The 14,304-nt window shown below is 43.0% G+C and overlaps 2 protein-coding genes across 2 annotated transcripts; one reads left to right on the top strand and one right to left on the bottom strand.

The window, feature by feature from the left end:
* Positions 1 to 5,775: 5,775 nt before the first annotated feature.
* LOC134284300 (putative uncharacterized protein DDB_G0271606) lies at positions 5,776 to 14,304 on the bottom strand (the record flags this gene model as incomplete). The annotated part of the gene is given in 5 exon segments (XM_062843098.1): positions 5,776 to 6,845; positions 10,992 to 11,949; positions 12,015 to 12,156; positions 12,223 to 12,937; positions 13,036 to 14,304. Coding segments are annotated over 5 exon segments (3,617 nt in total), but the record flags the coding sequence as incomplete, so codon positions are not given.
* Positions 6,937 to 8,172, top strand: LOC134284302 (uncharacterized). Its single transcript, XM_062843107.1, has one exon. The coding sequence runs from the start codon at positions 7,279 to 7,281 to the stop codon at positions 8,164 to 8,166; it is 888 nt and encodes a 295-aa protein (XP_062699091.1). The 5' UTR covers positions 6,937 to 7,278; the 3' UTR covers positions 8,167 to 8,172.

Below are 14,304 nucleotides of genomic sequence, written 5' to 3'. Positions count from 1 at the left end.
ACATTTTCTACGTAGTTTTTCCTTCTTTTCTGCATAGGCTGTTCTTTCGAGTAACACTATTCAGGTAATTACACTAGTTTACAGCATTTTTGAACTCGGTAAGCTGATGATCGTTTTTGGTGTAGAATCATGCCCTGAGTTCGAAAACGCGAAGGAAAAAAATTACAGTAGAGCAGATTTTTTTTCGACTTTCCATACAAGGTTGATGATTTGAAATCGATTTTTGTTCTATTTTTAAGTAAAGTCGCTCATTACACACATCTCATTCTCCGTAATCAATGCTCCGATTGAGCTGGATTTTTTACTGTAACTCGCCTACATATGATATGTCAAATAAATGTTGAGAAATATTTTTTTAATTGTTTTTTTCTCATTGAAAAAAATACATTTCATCATATATTTTTGGAAAATTTGCTAAAATTTAAGGAGATCGTCCCCAAAACTCGCCAATATCTTGAATTTCATCAATCTGATGCAAAACCTGCATTCAAGTGATCGAATTGTATTATATTCAGCTTTTAATTTACGGAAAAAGATTTAAATTTGGTTGAACAAAACGCAAGATTTTTGAATTTTATTAAATTCTATATTTTAAAAAGTTGTAAAACTCGATATTGAGCTAAAACTCAAAAACTGTTCTACTTTAAATTTTTTGAAGCACGGTTTCGAAATCAGCGCTAAATTATGCTTCAAAAATTTTGGTCGTTGACGGAAGTTCACGACTTTCGTTTTATTTTGTAAACTAGTGTTATCGGCACCACAAGCACAGGTATTTAGAAATTTGAAAAAAATATTAAATAAATATTTTAGCAATTTTAACACCGGTGGAGGCTGTAATGCCCATAATTTCCCGAAAAGTGCAATTCGAAAGAACAGCCTATGCAAGAGAAGGGAAAATTGTTGATGAACATATAAGCAGTTGTAATGCCAACAATTCTTATAACGACTCAAACATTTTTTAACGAAGAAGGAAACGTAACACTCTGATAATTGCCATCGTACTTTGATTTAACGGTTTATTTGAGGGTTGACCAACTGCCAATCCGCGGCGCTCGCATCGTTTTTGTTCGAGTTTGACACTACTGCCACCTAGTTGATGGTTGGCCAAATTCAGTCCTTTTAGAATTAAGCGAATCTGTTTCCGAGACTAAAATTTGAATCGAAAAATGTTCGAAGTGTTACGTCTGTTTGTCTGTGGTGACATTGTTTTCCTTTCGGCATTCAAAAACCCAACACTGTTCCTTTTTTTTGAACAAGCTTTTTTTAGAATTTAGACAATTGGTTCAATTATAGGAATTATAACTGCTTTCATTTTCAACATAGATGTTTCCTTCTTTGCTGCATAGGCTGTTCTTTCGAATTGCACTTTTCAGGAAATTATCGGCATCACAACTGCTTACTTTTTCAACATAGATTTTCCCTTCTTTTCTACATGGGCTGTTCTTTCGTTGCAATGTTTAGGTAATTATCGGCACCACAAGCACAGGTGTTTAGAAGTTTGAAAAAAATATATAATAAATATAACATCAATTTAACACCGGTGGTTGCAATAATGCCCATAATTTCCTGAAAAGTGCAATTTGAAAGAACAGCCTATGTATAAAAGAAGGGAGAATCTATGTTGAAAATGTAAGCAGTTATAATGTCAAAAAAATTACTAATTGCCTTAATTCTAAGAAAAAAATTGTTTTAAAAGAAGGAACATTGTTGGGTTTTTGAAAGCCAAAAGGAAAACAATGATACCTTTTTCCTTCTTCATTAAAATATTTAGAATTGCTGGCATTAAAACTGCTTATACCTGTACCTATGATCACTTTTTCTATTCCATAGTATTGGAATAATGATAAAAGGATTCTATAACATTCCCCAGAAAACCATTCCCCAGAAAACCATTTCCCAGAAACCCATTCCCCAGAATGTACCATTTCCCAGAAATCCATTCCCCAGAATGTACCATTCCCCAGAATGCAATTCCCCAGAATGTACCATTCCCCAGAAAAAAATAAAACTATTGCTTTAATTCTGAATAGTTTATATTAATAGCTAAAAATCAAATATTTATTCGTAAAAAATCACCGGAAGAAACATCCTGCCAAAAATTCTTATTTGACAAGAAAGACTTCGGAAATAAGCATGATTTGCCTTTAAAATTTAGGCTATTGGTATAATTATTGGCATCGCAACTGCTTACTTTTTCAACATACATTTTTCCTTCTTTTCTGCATAGGCTGTTCTTTCGAATTGTACTTTTCAGTAAATTATCGGCATCAAAACTTTTTACATTTTCTACGTAGTTTTTTCCTTCTTTTCTGCATAGGCTATTCTTTCAAGTTACACTATTCAGGTCATTATCGGCACCACAAGCACAGGTGTTTAGAAATTTAGAAAAAATATGAAATAAATATAACAGCAATTTTAACACCGGTGGAGGCTGTAATGCCCATAATTTCCCGAAAAGTGCAATTCGAAAGAACAGCCTATGCAAAAAAGAAGGGAGAATCAATGTTAAAAAAGTAAGCAGTTGCAATGCCGATAATTTCTTGAAAAGTGCAACTGGAAAGAACAGCCTATGCAAAAGAAGGGAAAATTTTTGATAAACATATAAGCAGTTGTAATGCCAACAATTCTTATAACGACTCAAACATTTTTTTTAACGAAGAAGGAAACGTAACACTGATAATTTCCATCGTACATCGATTTAACGGTTTATTTGAAAATTTGAGAGTTGACCAACTGCCAATTCGCGGCGCTCGCATAGTTTTTGTTTGAGTTTGACGTTTGCTCACTACTGCCACCTAGTTGATGATTGGCCAAATTCAGTCCTTTTAGAATTAAGCGAACCTATTTCCGAGACTAAAATTTAAATCAAAAAATGTTCGAAGTGTTACGTCTGTTTGTCTGTGGTGACATTGTTTTACTTGCGGCATTCAAAAACCCAACACTGTTCCTTTTTTTAAACAAGCTTTTTTTTTAGAATTTAGGCAATTGGTACAATTATTGGAATTATAACTGCTTTCATTTTCAACATAGACTTTTCCTTCTTTGCTGCATAGGCTGTTCTTTCGAATTGCACTTTTCAGGAAATTATCGGCATCACAACTGCTTACTTTTTCAACATAGATTTTCCCTTCTTTTCTACATAGGCTGTTCTTTCGAGTTACAATGTTTAGGCTAGTTACAATCGGCACCACAAGCACAGGTGTTTAGAAATTTGAAAAAACAAATTAATAATAAATATAACAGCAATTTAACACCGGTGGTTGTAATAATGCCCATAATTTCCTGAAAAGTGCAATTCGAAAGAACAGCCTATGCAGCAAAGAAGGAAAAGTCTATGTTGAAAATGAAAGCAGTTATAATTCCAATAATTGTACCAATTGCCTAAATTCTAAAAAAAAAGCTTGTTTAAAAAAAGGAACAGTGTTGGGTTTTTGAATGCCGCAAGTAAAACAATGATACTTTTTCCTTTCTGTTGGCATTAAAACTGCTTATATGTTCACTTTTTCTATTCCATTCCATAGTATTGGAATAATAATGAAAGCCCTTCTCATACCGCATGAATGAAGAGCCTTTGAAGCGAATAATTAGGAACAGCCATTGGGATGGATCCCTCCAACCGTTTGCAAAGAAAAACGTGGTCAGTTGAGTCTTAAGTATCTTGTACACTGAACAACATCAGAAGAATATGCGTTTTCTCTGTAAATTTTGCACATCACTTTTAAAACGTTTTTCATCGTAAAACAAGTGCTGCACAATTTTCACAAATCTGTCAAAAACAAAACATTTTATAGCAACGCAACTAACAGTTTGTGAACTTTCAAGATCAACATGCAACTGTGTACAATGGTAATTCAAACGTTTACTATTGTAGAATATTTTTATGGATATGTATGTATGTATACATTTTTACCTTAATTTGTTTCATATACCGTACAAGAATATTTGCTCGTAATAACACTATAATGTTAAAATCCTTGCCTTTAATACTTATGACACACATGTGATACAAGAATCACTGTACAATTGCGCTTGAAATGAGTTAGAATTTTCTTGACACTGCGTACCGTTGTACAAGAATAATACTCGTATCACATGTCTGTCCGGGGTATAACATATCATTATGATCAACATTTTACTGTTTGTGTATCGAATTAAACTTTTGAGCAGAGTATATTAAGCTTTTCTGGGGAATGGTACATTCTGGGGAATGGATTTCTGGGGAACGGATTTCTGGGAAATGGTACATTCTGGGAAATGGTTTTCTGGGGAATGGAATTCTGGGGATTGGTATTCTGGGGAATGGTTTTCTGGGGAATGTTATAGAATCGATAAAAGCCCTTCTCATACCGCATGAATGAAGGGCCTTTGAAGCGAATAATTAGGAACATCCATTGGGATGGATTCCTCCAACCATTTGCGTAGAAAAACGTGGTCAGTTGAGTCTTTCCGAGTAACTTAAAGTTTTCGACAGAAAAATCTTTTTATTATAAACCGACCATAAACTGGTCCATTAGCATCTTGTACACTGAACAACATCAAAAGAAAATGCATTTTCTCTGTAAATTTTGCACATCACTTTTAAAACTTTATTCATCGTGAAACAAGTGCTGCACAATTTTCACAAATCTGCCAAAAACAAAACATTTTATAGCAACGCAACTGGAATGGACAGTTTGTGAACTTTCAAGATAGGTTTAAAGATCAACATGCAACTGTGTACAATGGTAATTAAACGTTTGAACCATTGTAGAATATTTTTATGGATATATTGTATAAGAAATAGATGTTTGCGCGTAATAACACTATAATGTTAAAATCCTTGCCTATAACATATCATTATGATCAACATTGTACTGTTTGTGTATCGAATTAAACTTTTTAGACGAGTATATTAAGTTTTTCTGGGGAATGGTACATTCTGGGGAATGGATTTCTGGGTAATGGATTTCTGGGAAATGGTACATTCTGGGGAATGGTACATTCTGGGAAATGGTTTTCTGGGGAATGGAATTCTGGGGATTGGTTTTCTGGGGAATGTTATAGAATCGTACTTTCACAACTCAACACGTTTAATTTGTAAAATGATACATTCAAACATCTTTGTATTATGGAAAAATTGAACATTTACTAGTCCTTATTCAAAGCTACTTACCGTATTTTCCACGACTCTAGGTATTTACTAGAGTTAAAATTGGCCAAAACCCCGTTTCACATGTCCGTTTATTTAAAATTGGATTAGCTACTTACCCTTATCACAAGCATAGCGTGCACGCGGGGTGCAGAGAAATGGCTTCATCATTATGCAGACACACTGCTATGCGATCTCATCCGCTAAAAGCAGGAAAAATCTTTTGTTTTCCTCAAGATGTAGAAGGCTGATATAGTGTTCACACTATTCGCAGAACGTGCATGGATACGGACAGAAACTACGGAAGGCTAGTGTTTATGGCCTGCCCTGACGATATTACCCGACATGTCCACTAGACAGATATGTGTTGCCTTTTTTTCTGGACAGATGTGCCATGACAGAAATGTTCTTTTGCCGTTTGAATGGAAAGCATCGGTGTTGATCATTTCTGTTACGTTTTCTCTTTCTGGCAGCAAAATAAAAAGACATTTCTGTCTAGCGGACACGTCGGGTTAACAACGATTCCCGAGACGAATGCCCTACAAGATCCTCTCCCGAGAAATGACAAACTCCCTTCCCCTTAGCTCCATCAGTTTCATCCTATGTTGTTTAAAACGATTTCTCTACTTTTATTACAACACTAAAACTACGGAATGTGAACAGAAAAATTATATTTTTATAACCTTTTTGTGTAATTAGTGACCCGGTTTCAGCACGAATTGTTCCGTACCACAACAAGCCAGACGACGACGCCGCCGTCGATGACGGCGCTGTCGAAGAAAGTGGATTCCTATAATGATGATGGTTGGTGGTGGTGGTGGTGGCGGCACTAGGCGCAGATATCGATAGGGCGTTTGCGTTTTTGTTCCATATAGGATCGATCATACAGTTTCCTCTTGTAATCTTTTCATTTTCGGTTTCGAATGAATGACGAAAGCGTTATTCAACAGCCAACCAGCAGCCCCGGAAAAGTGAAAGGAGAAACGGAAAGCCAATAAAATGTGGCTCCTAATATAATATATATGTACCTCTAGATAAATATATGTACGTTTATAAAAAACAATGCTCACTAGCAGTAGTAGCAATTAAATTCCTCTAGGAAGAAAAACACCCTAAAAACGAATCACTAAAACTACCACTTTGACCCCCGCAGTAAGTTGTTGTTGATGTTGCAATTGGTTGCTCTACTTGTTCGTTTCGTTCACGATCGTGAGCGACGCGTCCAGGTCGATCAGCTCGGGACCGCTGCCGCCACTGCTGGAACTACCGACCGTGCTGTAGTTGTTGTAGGAAGGTGTGGTGATCGTGTTCTGGTCGAAACCCCGACTCACGGTAAGTGTAGGCGATGTGATGTCCGCAATGATCTGTTGTTGCTGCTGCTGCTGCTGTTGGGGAACGGGAGCAGCCTGTATGGCAACCGGCACTGGCACTGTGATAGCGGCCGGTTGCTGCTGCTGCTGGGGTGGTGCCTGTTGCAATGCAGGTTTCATGTCCTCTTTCTGCTGTTTGAGAAATTTTTCCAGCTCGAGGAAATGGCGCAGCTTGAGCTCTTCGTGCTCGATGTGCTGCCGTTGGAGAAGCAGCTGAAGCTGCTGCCGGGCGCTGGACATTAGCTGCAAACTGCGCAGATGATTCTGGATGGCGACCAGGTTCTGGCCGATGTCCTCGCTGTTGAACGATTCCACCGCATTTTGCTCCGAGTAGACAGCGACAGTATCTGTAAGAGGAAAAGATAGATGGTTTCAAAACAATCGTTAACATGTTCAAAACACATTTCAACAATGTTCAAGTGATATGCGGTGCGCAGCAAAACTGGCTACACTGCCCTGCAGCATCGACACACGACCCGCTTCCGAGCTACGCTCAGTTTGTATCGCATTGTCAACGCGCTCAGATTAAAGAATAAAGTACTCCGTTTTATAGTTGTTCTAATCGCGGCGTTTTATTACCAAGCACCTCATTGGTGACCCCGACGTTCGCCGGCTCAAATATTTATAGGAACGTGCAAAAAAGTAAGGAAACACACAAATCAATACACTTGGGCGCAACTGGCTGTGTGTCGATTTTTTGCTTTCGTTTGCAGACCGCCATTGTAGCTGCCTACACGTTGGAATTTCGCCAAGGCGCCCACCAGCAGCACCCAAAATAAGATGGCGGACGAACAACGTTTGAAAGACGAAATCGCTCATCTACAGGACCAGCTGCGAGTAGCCCGAGCAGCCGCTGCAAACAACCCGCCCGTCGTGAACAGCGGTACCGATGTCAACAACGCTGCCGGCGGTACTGTAAACAAAGTTGCAATAAAAATCGGGCCATTCTGGAAGCGTGACCCAACTCTTTGGTTTGCTCAGCTAGAGGCGCAATTCACGCTGAATCAAGTAACTCGCGAGGACACGCGCTACTTCCACGTCCTCGCTGCCATCGATTCGGAGATATTGGCATGCTGCTCGGACATCATCCGAGATCCACCGGCGAATGGAAAGTACTCAGCGTTAAAGGACAGAATTATCAGCGAGTACAGCACCAGCGAGCAGAATCGTATGCAGCAGCTACTACGTGGGTGCGAACTCGGCGATCGCAAACCTTCGCAACTACTACGCGAAATGAGGGATCTCGCCAGGGATGTCATCACCGACGAGAAAATCATTAAGTCGTTGTGGATGCAGCAGCTCCCTGAAACGACACAAGCTGTTCTAAAGGTCTCGGAAGCCACTCTCCAATTGGCGCAGCTAGCTGAACAAGCGGATAAACTTGCGGACATCACCAGAACGCGATCAATATCCTCCGCTGGAACGACGTGGGAGGACAACAAGGACATCGGATTCGAGGAACTACGCAAACAAATTTCTGTCCTTTCCGACGAAATTGCCGCTTTTCGTCAAGAGCGTGGCAGACCCCGCAGCAGGAGTTTCAGCAGATTTCTTGGTGGTACCCGAAGTGGCTCACGAGGAAATCATCCGTATTGTTTCTACCACAGAAAATTTGGCGCCAACGCGAGAAGCTGCCGATCACCCTGCCAATTTAAGCAAAAAAACTAGAGCAGCTGCATTCGACGACGGGCGAGGGCAGTAAGTTTCAACAATCCCGTCTTATCATCCAGGACCCAGCAACCAACTATAAATTTCTCGTCGATACCGGTGCTGACCTTTCAGTACTGCCGTGTGCTCCAAGCAATAAGTCAAGGCCGACTCCAGGGATGAACCTATATGCCGCCAACGGCACCCGAATTGCTACCTACGGCACCGAGATATACAAACCAACTTTGCCGCACATTTACGACATTTGTCAAACAATGCAAGGTAAGACTGTCTTTTCTGTAATAGATTTAGAACGGGCCTACTATCAAATCCCCATGCATGAGGCAGATATCGAGAAGACTGCAATAATCACGCCACTCGGTTTGTACGAGTTTCTCGTGATGCCGCCAGGTTTAAAAAATTCTGGTCAGACATTTCAAAGATTTATCAATAACATATTCTTTGACATGCCATTCGTCGTCGGTTATCTAGACGACTTGCTCATCGCTTCGTCTTCCGAAGAGGAGCATAAAGTTCACCTACGCATGGTTTTCGAGAGGTTGAGAGCAAACGGACTTCAAATCAACGCCGACAAGTGCCAGCTGGGAAAACAGGAAGTACGGTTCGTGGGACAATTGATAACTACCGGAGGTTGCAAACCGATTCCGGAGAAGGTGCAAGCAGTCGCAAATTTCCCGAAACCAGACACGGTACAGAAACTGAGACGTTTCCTTGCCCTAGTCAATTACTATCGCCGCTTTCTCTCACATGCTGCTGAGGCCGAAATTCCATTGCGCAAACTGATACCCTCAAACAGGAAGAACGATAACACACCAATCGTGTGGACAGCTGAAGCTGAAGCAGCCTTCCAAAAGTGCAAGAGGTGTTTAGTTGAAGCTACAGAACTGGATTACTACGATCCAGAAGCCCAATTGTCCCTGATGGTCGACGCGTCCGATTTGGCTGCCGGAGCCGTGTTGCAGCAGCGATCCAGAGGTGCATGGAAGCCATTGGGATATTTTTCCGTGAAGTTCAACGACCGCGAAAGACGTTACTCTACTTACGATAGAGAGCTGCTTGCTGTGTATCTTGGCGTCAAACATTTCAAGGATGTGATCGAGGGTCGTAATCCGGTAATATTTACCGATCACAAACCACTCACATTTGCATTCAAGCAGGATGCGAACAAACCAACTCCACGACAGCAGCGAATGTTGAGTTTCATAAGCGAGTATACAACAGATCTCGTTCACATCGCCGGTGTGGACAATATCCCAGCGGACGTGCTTTCACGAGTAGAGGCTATTTGGTTGCCATCGACGATTAACCAAAACGATTTCGCCAGGAAACAGGAATGCGACGAACAACTGCAAAATTGGCACAAGGCCAATCCCGATGTAAAAACACTGAAATTCGCTCAGCTCAGTGTTAAGCTACTTTGTCAGCAACAAGGCGATAAAGTGCGAATTTGTGTTCCTCGTTTCTACCAAAAAATCATATTCGACCAGTTCCATCGCATGGCACACTCAGGAGTAAAAGCCACACAAGCACAGATTTTGCAGCACTACGTTTGGCCTGGAGTCAAAAAGGACGTTTCAAATTGGACCCGAGCTTGTCAAGAGTGTCAGAAAAACAAAGTATCCCGATATACCAAGTCGCTTTCTAACCAGATAGTTGTTCCGGACGAACGATTCGAGCACGTTCACATCGACATTGTCGGTCCCTTGCCGATATCCAATGGAAGGCGGTATATTCTGACCATGATTGATCGGTTCAGCAGATGGCCTGAGGCAGTGGCTATCCCGGACATGACTGCGGAAACGGTTGCCAAAACTTTCGTTGAAGTGTGGGTCGCTCGATTTGGAACTCCGTCAAAGCTAACATCGGATCAAGGTCGTCAATTTGAGTCGCAGCTGATGAAGGAACTTGCTGTACTGTTAGGCTTGGAACGGATTCATACTACACCCTACCATCCACAGGCAAATGGGATAATCGAGTGCTGGCATAGACCACTCAAAACGGCCTTGGAATCGTATAAATCAAGTTGGACTGATGCGTTGCCGTTGGTTCTGCTCGGTTTACGAACGGCAATTCGTGGAGAAACATCAGCGTCAGACATGCTGTACGGCACGACCATTCGCATACCTGGAGCAATGATGGAGAAACAACCTCTTCGCGGCTCGACGGAATCCTTCGTCACAAATCTACGAGAGAAAATGAATTCAGTGGTGCCTCGTTCTGCATCCAATAACGATACAAAACGACATGTATTCGTTCCGAAAGACCTAGGAACTTGTACGCACGTGTTCTTAAGAACCGACAAAGTTCGAGCCGCTTTAGAACCACCGTTTACAGGACCATACGAAGTTCTCACAAGGACCAGCAAAACGTTGACTATCAAAATTAAAAACAAAGAGGTAACCGTGTCAATTGACAGACTAAAACCAGCCTACTTCGCCAAAGAACCTGATCCATCATCCGACCGTATAACCAAGAGTGGCCACCATGTTCGATTCAGGATTCAGTGATTTTCTAGGAAGGGGGAGTACTGCGGTGCGCAGCAAAACTGGCTACACTGCCCTGCAGCATCGACACACGACCCGCTTCCGAGCTACGCTCAGTTTGTATCGCATTGTCAACGCGCTCAGATTAAAGAATAAAGAATAAAGCACCTCAGATATATAAATGAATATCTCGCTGTTATCCACTTTTTATTGTCTTCAATTTCATCTTCGGCTAGGGAGTTGCCGGCACAGCTGATATTTTGGACTCCGGACATCTCATGTAGGTATAGTTTATGTATGATGTTGGATCAATTATAGGGTCTATTTTTACTTGGTACTTACTAGACGCACTCTGCACCGGGACGATCTGTTGTTGCTGTTGTTGTGGCACTGCTATTTGTTGCGTTACAACTGGCATCATTGTCGGCTGCGGTTGTGGCGGTTGCTGCTGAACTATGGGTTGTTGTGAAATTTGCTGTTGCACTTGCGGCACCGGTTGATACGTTGGTTGTATCTGCTGTTGTTGTATCGGCTGGGGCTGCTGCTGTTGTTGTTGCTGCTGCTGCATCATTTGCTGTTGTTGTTGCTGCAAAATTTGCTGTTGCTGCTGTTGTTGCTGCAACATCGCTTGCTGTTGAAGAAGCTGTTGTTGTTGCTGAACAGCCTGTTGTTGCTGAATAGCTTGTTGCTGCTGTGCAACTAGTTGTTGCTGCGCAACTTGCTGTTGTTGCGCAACCTGCTGTTGTTGCTGTACAACTTGTTGCTGAACAATTTGCTGCTGCTGTTGTTGTTGCGGTAGCTGAATAGGAACTGCTGGAATCATTGGCTGTGTTTGTTGCTGAGAAATCTGCTGTTGTTGGATCATCTGCTGCTGCATTTGTTGTTGCTGCTGCTGTTGGATTTGCTGTTGCTGATGAAGGGCAGCCGCAAAATTGGGCTGCTGCACGGTTTCCATATTGGGCGTTTTTGGTATCACTTGGTTGAGCTTGGCCTCAAGATCATTGGTTGTGGGTACTTCGCACACCAGTGGCTGCTGTTGCTGCTGGGCAAAAACGGCCTCATCCGTTGGCGATGAATAGTTTTGCGCAGGTTGTTGAAGCTGTTGCTGCTGTGATGGTGGTGTTTGTTGTTGTTGTTGAGGTTGAGACTGATGCTGCTGTGCCTGTGTTTGATCTGTTTTGGGAGATTCTTGGACTGTTTGCACCTGGAAGCGTGATACTTTGCGGATCATCGGCTTCGCATCGTTCGGGAACTTGGGTTCCGGACATTCTATCGAAGGACTAGTAACTGCGGAGCTCTGCTGTGAAATAGATAATGGAACATGAAATGACTTTGAATTGCCAGATAATTCATCAGAGGAACTACCTGAGTCAGCGATTGCTGCTGTTCGAAAGCAGCCAGATGTGGAGGTTTAGCCGGTTGTGGGACTATTGGTGGCTCATTGATTTGAGCTGACGTCAATTGAGCTAACTTGTGATGAAGGTCAGCTAATGAATTGTTACCAGAACTGCGAAGAAAACAACGGCTTCATATATATGGAACTTTGCATTAAACCAAACGTTATACTACTCACCTATCTATCCGATCGACACTACCCTGATTGGATAACCGTTTCTCTTGGTCACGCAAGTTGGGAGTGCTGGCATCACTGCCAGCAGCGCTGACGGCCGGTACCGAAGTGGGAATAGATCCCGGTTGAGTTTGCGACTGTTGTTGCACCGGCACCGGATGTGGCTGCTGTTGTTGATCGATCACCACCGGTTGGACGTTCATGTCGGCCGAGGTTCTCCTCGAGTTGTACATCGATGCGTCCTGGGATGATGTCATGATGTTCAGCAAGTGCTGCTGCTGTAGCTGCAACTGCTGTTGCTGTTGTTGTTGTAGAATTTGCTGTTCCAGGAAAGCCGTATTGCCGTCCAGGACGTATTCATGGGCCACTTCCGGTTGAACTTCCGGAACATACTCTTGTGCTTGATAGATAGGCTGTTGCGATTGCTGGACGAGATATTCATTGGGCGGAACTTGACCATGAGAATCTAGCTGCTGCTGCTGGATCGGTTGCTGTTGCTGCTGGGCCGAATGAGTGGACGATGAAGACGACGACGGTTTGCTGGTTATCACGTGCACGTGAGTAATGCTTTCGAGACCGATTTTCAACTGTTCGAGCGTTTCTGGCATCCGGCTAGGCTGGGAATCTCGTGATGCATGATCGAGCGACGTCTGAGACGAAACCGAGGGCGGTTGCGACGATTGCGCTTGCTGTTGTGCTTGTTGTTGCTGGAGCAGCACTGAAAACAAAATTGAAATCATGCGTTAGTACGATGAATTTCTAGCAGAAAATTACTAGTGTTTTTCATGGCGGAATTTCTGGAAGAATCTTTCTTACCTGACTGCTGATACTGTTGCTGCTGGTACAGTTGCTGTTCGTACTCCATGGCGGCTGCTTCCGACATGAACTGCTGCTGCTGCTGTACCTGCATTTGTTGTTGTTGATACTGAAGCTGTTGTTGCTGCTGCAGCTGATATTGATACTGCTGTTGAGCGCGCACTTCCGCTTCCTGCTGTTCCAGCAGTAGTCGCTGCTGGTACATTTCCATCTGTTGCTGTTGTTGAAGCAACATTTGCTGTTGCAGTACTTCATTGGAAGCCTGTATGCAAGCCTGTTCCGGTGTCACCTCCGGCACAAGGGGCGCTTGTGGTTCAGCAATCGGAACCGGAACCGGGACCGAGACCGGTTCCGACACAGGAACTTGAGGCGGAATTTCATTGGGCATCGCTGGATTGGGCGATTCTACGGCTGCCGGTTTGACGTCCTCGGTAGGGAGCATAACTGGCGTAACGGAAAATCGGGACATCTTCCGTTCCCGCAGGGGCTGTCGGTTTTCGACGCTGGGGGAATCAACGGGTCCGTTGCTGCTAGTGGCGGTTGCATTGTTTGAGATAGGGATAGAATTTGCGGTAGAACTAACGTGTTGACTAGATGAAATTTCAGTATTACTGTTAGCAGTAGTAATAGTAGTATTAGTGGGTTTACTATTCTCATCGTTACTGGCTAATGGCACTGTAATAATACACTGATCAGTTTTGTCCACTTCCTGGCATCCTGAGGAAGAAGCGACTGCAGGAGGCGTGGCGACAGCAGCTCCGCCACTCGTGTCCTGCTCCAGATCGCTATACACAAAGTGCTGCTGCATCTGACTACCCGGCGTAATCGTGTTTTCCGGGGTGTTTTCGTGCGATGTGTAATCCGTACTGATGGTACTGGTCTTTCTGGAATTCTCGTCACAGCTACTATTGTTATCGTTGTGCCCATCATCCAACACCACGTTGGTAACGGTCGTCAAATCCCCAGTGCCCCCGCTCAGATCCCCGATCGTTACAATATCCTTCAGATCTCCCTTGGAACCGTGCTCGTCCGAGCCGCAGGTTCCGCCAGTTACGCTTCCGTTGCTCTCAACCGACATGGTTTTCTGAAGATCCCCATTGACTCCGGTACTGCCGACGGTGGGACCGGGTTGCTGCTGGGAAAGTGGCGACGAAGAAGCCGATGAATTCGTAGTGCTGGATACGGCGGTGGCCAGTGCCTGCCGATCGATGATCGTCGGATCGAACATGTGCGAAAAGTTCGAACCGGTCGAAGACGTTTCATCGCGCT

This window comes from Aedes albopictus, chromosome 3 (genome assembly GCF_035046485.1).
Source record: "Aedes albopictus strain Foshan chromosome 3, AalbF5, whole genome shotgun sequence".
Taxonomy (NCBI): Eukaryota; Metazoa; Arthropoda; class Insecta; order Diptera; family Culicidae; genus Aedes; species Aedes albopictus.
Note: the sequence above shows the minus strand (reverse complement) of the source record. Positions and strands in the feature narration are given on the sequence as shown.